Source organism: Pundamilia nyererei, unplaced genomic scaffold, assembly GCF_000239375.1.
Source record: "Pundamilia nyererei isolate P.nyererei 1_Seehausen unplaced genomic scaffold, PunNye1.0 scaffold00361, whole genome shotgun sequence".
Classification (NCBI taxonomy): Eukaryota; Metazoa; Chordata; class Actinopteri; order Cichliformes; family Cichlidae; genus Pundamilia; species Pundamilia nyererei.
Genome location: NW_005187762.1, coordinates 224,204 through 231,005, shown reverse-complemented (window position 1 = coordinate 231,005; position 6,802 = coordinate 224,204). Strand labels below are relative to the sequence as shown.

Here is a 6,802-nt window from a genome sequence, read left to right as displayed (position 1 = left end):
CGTTTGATTGCATTAAACGTTTCTGCTTTTCTGCTGAACCCGCGCTTTGATCTCTTTGACAGGTGCCTCTCAGATCTGAGCCTCTGTGTGTCCGTGTGTGTCACTCGATGCAAGGCCGACGGAAATGCACTTGATGCCTCTAACCTGACAAATCCCAAATGTGTGTGTCTCTTTGTGTGCTTGTGCGTGCGCGCGGTGGACATCCGGCCTGTTAATTTGATTGCGTAACGGGCTTAGAGGGCACAGATTGTCTGGAATGGAATCCCGCTCGCTCAATCCATGATAGCTGCTGCCATGGAGAGAGGCTTTACACACACACACACACACGCACACACGCACACACACACACACACACATACGTCTACTTTGACATTTGAGGCGTTTAGCTGATGCTTTTACCCACTGCTACTCACGCTGAGAGCAACAGTGGAAAAAGCTTTAGTTCAACAGGAATTTAAAGCAGCTACACACACACACACACACACACACACACACACACACACACACACACACACACACAAGGAATACATAACAACAGCCTGGTTGGCATTATTACTCGAGTCCCACTTGCATCTATTTTTATTAGCGCAGTTAATAAGGGATATGCATGTGACGCTGGAAATGTTTCCTCTCATTTCCTCTCGCTGTCTGACACTCGCTATCCGCCGTTAAAGTAAACTCAGACACAGCCAAGATTTCCAGCTCCTTTTCCAGGCCAAACTCTGCAGTGCATGTAAATAAAAAGTGTAAATAAAAAGTTGACAAAAGGCGCCTAAAATAACCCGCGTGCTTGTGAAACTGAGAAACGGGGACCTACTAATAGAAGTTAAGGTAAAACATGAAGTTTTTCCCATTAAATCAGCTAAAGCTGGGAAATGTTTCCCCGACCCCATCAGAATGGTTCATTTCCTCTGCAGTAGCTTTCATTTATCGGATGAAGCAGTGCAACCTTCATACTATTATGAATGTAGTTTCAGGCCCTTGAACTGCACAGGCTGATCAAAAATGTGCAATTTTTATCTTTTCATAACTTGTTAAGTAAGTAAATAAGCAGGTGAAATTTTCAGAGCTGAGAAACTGCAACCAAAGCTGCTCAAAGTGGCGCCGTCGAAAGCAAAAATCTGTTTTTGTTCAGCACAATTTCTTTAAATGTCATCAGCTTTGAGTATCGGTGTCGTGGGAAAACTGAACCAGTTTCACGTCTGTGACAAAAATGTGTCTGGCTGATCGTTCGTGTGATCAGTCATGTGAAATTGTCCAAAAGCCTCATTCAGTTATTTCTTAAACAAACAGAGCCGAAACTTTCAAATGTGCATTGCATCCCCGCTTTCTTTCCTTCCCGCCGCTTGGGTCTGATCATCGGGGAGTTTTGTGTTTGTGAGTCATTATTTTGACACAGGCTACAATTGTTAGACGAGCTTATGTATATATTTAGCCTACCACTGGTGAAAACTTTTATTTTTGTGATTAAAAATGGCTTAAAAGTCTTCTGACATGATGCTATTCACCTTCAGAAGTTCAGGCTCAATCATTCACCCCTCTCTCCCCAGCCTGTGATTTTTTAACTCGATTTATTTAGTTTCTGATCTTTCTGAACATTTTTCCCAAGTTTAAAGCTCAAATCAGTGCGTTGGATACATCACAACAACTTATAGCCTGAAGCGGGTGGAGACCAGGGGAAAAGTGCACATGTAGACATTGTTATTGCTTCTCTGATCATTTCAGCATCACCTGCAGTTTAAAGGAGTGCTCATCATTTGCTCCACCACTATTTTAAAGCTTTTGTAACACAGCTTTACAATATAAAAGACAAATCTACTATAGTGAAGCACTAAAGAGATTGCACCGGTTTTTGTTTAGTCATCCTTGGACAGAAGTATCTGACTATTTAGCTCCATCTGCTCATGTCTGCTGTTGGTGCTGGGCACATAGTGTTTGGTTGGTGTATCCGAACTTCCTGCTGCTGCTACACGTTTATTAGTTCATGCATCCTGTTGACAGAGTGTTAGTATTGATGCAGGTACTCTTTAGCTTTCAGCCCAGTCTGCTTTGATTTTTGCCTCGCTGGTTTCTGTCTGTGCGGAAACGAGCGCACGGGCCTGAGAGGTGACAACAGGTGGAGGTAATCGAAGAAATGTCACCCGTCCTTTCAGGGGGTGACGCTCGCATTGTGCACATTGTGTCTGCGCGAGTGGGGGCGGGGTGTTTGCGACAGGTGGAGGATGTTTGGTGGGAAGCGTCCACATTGTGTCTGTGCTGGAGCTGAACCGGGTTGGCTGTGGGTTTTGTGGATGTTTGATTTGCGTCACTGTCGCCTCTGCGTCAGCTCCTGACTTTATGCATGCATGTCTGTGTCACAGTGTGGTTGTTGCATGAGCAAGAGGCGGACCACGCGACTAAATACAAGATATTTTTAAAATATGTTTGAGCAGTAATATTTGTGACACACAGAACTTTAGAAAACTCCTAAAATGTGAATACTTTCTATATTTTTCACACGTCGCCCTCCTTTCAAAGCAGGGGTGACTGTGGCTCAGGAGCCCGAGTGAGTCGACTCTGAAGGTCGGGGTCTCAGTTCTTCTAGTCTAGGGCAAGATACCCCGAGTTGACCTCAGTGCGTCCATCAGCTTGTGTGTGACTGTTGCATAGAAAAGGACGTGCTTGTATCGGTGTGCTGTCTGCATCAGCTGTTCCACTTTAGGTTTGTCTGCGCCGCTTCTACTTCTCGATCCTGTAAGTCGCATTCTGACCACCGACGGGCACTTTGTGCATTTGCACCTGATTTTATCTGGATTATTATAATTCTGACTTGAATCGCCATGAAGCCTGCATCATTGCGTCTTGTTGTTTACCTTCAGCACTGGTGTGCCGATTGAATCTGTGCACAAATGAACAGAGTTGTGAAAATGAGGAAAATGTGCATATTGGCGCTGGCTGAATACGAGCTATTGTATCAGCACAATAAAGACACTAGATACTGTAGGTTTACAGCCTAATACAGTCATACACAGATCGCAACTGGAATGAAATCAGTCTCTACTGATATGAACTGGGTAATGTGTTAGGAATGAAAGGACGCCACATTGTTTGATGGAAATGAAAGCGATCAGCCTACAGAGGGCTGAATTCAAAGTGAAAACATTTAGGTTTGTCCACTTTGCTGTAATTTCATCCTCCTGGAGCGTTATTGTGCACCAGGAGGAACCCAGGACCCACTGCACCAGACCAGTGGGACAGAGGATCCAAGGAGGCTCCAAAGTGCCGATGCCTGGCCTGTAGAAGTCTGTGCGGCCCTCTGTGGATGTGCCTCACTGGATCATTACTCACCCATCTTCAGACCACTCATGGTGAACAATGTTACAGGCAGTATAACGATCTCCATTCGTTCTCCAGACCCTTTCACGTGTGTCACATGTGCTCAGGCCCAATGGTGTCATGGAGTGAACACAAGGCCCATTAGACGACGTCAGGCCTACCCCTCACAGCAGTGAGACTGTCCTGGGAGACACACCAAACCTTCAGTGTGGGATGTGTGATGTGCCATCCTGGAAGAGTTGGACTACCTGTGTTACCTCTGCATGCTATCACCTCATGCTACCAGTAGCGACACTGACCCTACCCAAAAAAACCAGTCCTACAGAATAAACCAGGTGTTGCTTTTGGGTTGTTTCACTGTTGTCCTTCTAGTACACGTGAGCATAAATTGCTGAAGTAACCTTCGTCTCATAGAGGTGTCTTTCCACCACATATTCACAGCTGTTAAGGTCTTCATCTCGTCACATTTCTCAGCACACATCTGGATCAAAGCATTTTTTTGGTAACATGCGCTGACGTGTTAAACACCAGGTTATGTTACTCAAACATACTGATTCTTCTCAGTTCTGCCTCCAGGCCTTTATTCCTGCATTTACAGTTTTGTTTTGTTTTGTTTTTTTAAGGAAAGTGTAGTTAAATTCTGTATACGTATGCTTTTTAGCATTATTTAACATTTAATTATCTAAAAATGTTCCACTTGTAATCATTAGATTGTGATGTTGTGCAGCAAACTACGGCTAACAGAGCTGGAGCAGGAAGATCTGCAGCTGTAGAGGCCTCGAGGCAGATACTTAGTGACAGAAAGGAGCCATAATTAATGACATCTGAACTTTTTTTATGTGTCACAGATAAAGGAGCCATACAGGTATGCTAAACACAAATACAGGCATTAAAAATATTCAGCGTACAAAGCTGCTGACAGGGAATCAGCTCTGCCACGCCTCTCCTTTGGGAAGAAACATACCTAAAAGGCAGTTGCACACTGTTGCACAACTTTTCAAGGAATGATGTTGTTTAACCTGGAAATTGTACAGAAAAGATTCCACAGTGTTGTCAGGCTTAAACGTGCCTCTGATTAGGATTTTGAACTTCAGTTTTTGCTCCTGTCAGTGTCACACTTTGTTCACAAACCCAACCTTATTAAAACAGTCTTTAAAAAGCTGTTAAAAGCACTTCTATTATAGTTTGGTAATAATTAAACTGAATTGTTTCACTTCAATAACATCACCAGTATGCACATTAACAGCTTCGGGCTGTTTCCAGCCTCTCAATGGGCCTTTGGGTGTGTGTCTATTTATTAGAAGTATCTTTGCGGGAAAACCCCTGAACATTATTCCTTTCTGATAGATTTCTTCTTCTTGTGTATTTGCAACAACCTTCCTGGTCTGTGTGAGTCAGCATGAGAAGGAATAAACATGCAGATGAATGAATCTGTGTCTTAAATGAAATATTTACACTCCAGCATGTTCAGCTGACACTTTAAAGATCGCACTCATTGATATTTTTAAGTGAAATCTGCACGTGGGATGTTTCCCTGAACGCCTGAGTGTGAAAATAGATGTGGGAGTTTTCTTCCTTGTGGTATTTAGTCGTGGGTTGGAGAGTTATGTGAGGGAGTGGGGATCTCCAGGACACCTGGTGGAAACACTGGGTGGAAGGTTACAGCTGCGTGTTGGTTGAGGACTGGAGAGAAGTGGGACGGGAGGGGGGATCCCAGTTCCCTTCTGGATTTGGATCTCTCCTCCTCCTCTCCTTTTCCTCCTCTTCCTCCGGGTATCCCCTCACACTGACTCACAGACACACACTAGTTTGTCCGCCTGAGTCCAAAGTTATCGCTGCTGCAGCTCCCGGCTCCTCGGTTCAGTTCAGCTTGTGATGACACAGTGCGCCGCCGCCGCCACCGAGGCCAAGCCGGCATGCGTGAGCGCTCTCGGCGGCCTCATCAGAGCACTGAGGAGTCGGCTAAAGTCGCTCCGACAACTCCTGAGACCGAACCAGAACGGTGTCCGCTGGGAGAAACCTGGAGGGACGGTTTTAGACTGCTGTGGACCGAAGCTGTCCAGCCTGGCTGTGAGTTACTCTGCATGCGGGGCATAAAACGGTCGTCTTACATCCTCCTGGCAGTAAAAATGTGCTCATCAGCAGGTGATAAATAAGACAAGGAAGTAAATACTGCAGCTGGAGCTGTAATATTGATCCAATGCATTTGAACATTTGAAGGGGTCCTCACAGCGCTGACAGCTTTGATTTCAGAGGATATTTGGCTCTAAAATTGGTGGAAACTGAGGTTTCTTTTGAGTTTTCCTGCTTTTCTGAGCTCAGGTAGCAAAAGGACTGAGTCCCAGCTCGGCGTGGGTGTGCGTGTTTGTGAAATCAGCTGGTGGTGTGGTGATATTTCACAGTTCAGATTTACTGTTCATTCTGAAGAAAATGTTAATTTGATGACCTTAAAATCGAGACTGAAGTGTATTTGTTATACATATACTTATATGTAGGCAAGAATAATTCATTCATTGTGTATCTGTGTGTGTGTGTGTCTGTGTTGGGGGCTGTTAAGGCTTCAGGGGAGTCGGGTTACGTCCTCTCAAAATCTGACGTGTCCTACCATCAGCTTCAAAGGTCTTTGTTCCACAACAACATGTCAGAGTGTCGTCGATCTAATGAATACATTTCAGCTTTCCTCTGTTCAACAGTGTCTGCCCCTGCAAAGGTCGACGATGATGCTATTTTTAGACAGTATCTCAATTGAATGTATTTGTGTTTCATGCGTGACTGAATGTTGGTATGGAGTTATGTTTGTGTCCAGGTTATGTAATCAAAAAGAACAACGACTCAGTTTTGAGAGCGAAACTTTAGCTTACTGATGTGTTTCAGTCTTAATGAATTATGAGCAACATCAAAGACTGCACATAAAATGTCGCGGGGTTGTTTTTGTCATGTTTTTTGGACAACAGCTTGGAACAGTTCATGTTAATTAGGCCTGAAATCGTAGCGATTCACTCACCACACGAGCACAGACTTCTTCAACAAGCTGGTGCTACAACTGACTGCGCAGCAGCGTGTATTATATCAAATATTGAAGTAAAAAACATGTTTGGAAGAGTTTAACCCAGCACAGTTCTGAAAGGATGAAATTAGCTGGGTTTGTTTTAGCAGGATGTCTCTACTGTAAAGTTGGACATTTAGGATCTATTTTTGGAGACTGCCTCAAGTGGACAGTAGAGGAACTGCAGTTTTTGGCTTTGGTAAAATCCTCAGTAAATAAATAAGTGAAGACAGAAAGTATATTTCATATAGAAAAAGAGAAAGCTAGGTTGTAAATAGAGCTGGGCGATATGAGATTTTTTCATATCACGATATGTTTTTTTCATTTCAGGCGATAACGATATCTATCACGATATAAGCCAAATAACTATATTTGTAAGATTTAAATGTGCCGTTGCTCACAAGTAAAATGTGAAATAATCAGCAGCTTGTTTTGATTTAA

At 43.8% G+C, this 6,802-nt stretch overlaps 1 protein-coding gene across 2 annotated transcripts in view; it reads left to right on the top strand.

Annotated features, from left to right (window-relative positions):
- Window positions 1-6,802, top strand: part of rps6ka3b (ribosomal protein S6 kinase, polypeptide 3b) — a 37,161-nt gene that overhangs the window by 3,720 nt on the left and 26,639 nt on the right. The window contains exon 1 of one of the 2 annotated variants that reach the window (XM_005752452.2): window positions 5,090-5,385. The exons of the other annotated variant lie outside the window; for it this stretch is intronic. Coding sequence (XP_005752509.1) covers window positions 5,191-5,385 — 195 coding nt within the window. The 5' untranslated portion in view covers window positions 5,090-5,190. Of the gene's footprint in view, window positions 1-5,089; window positions 5,386-6,802 lie in introns of those variants that run through there. 2 annotated transcript variants of the gene reach the window in all.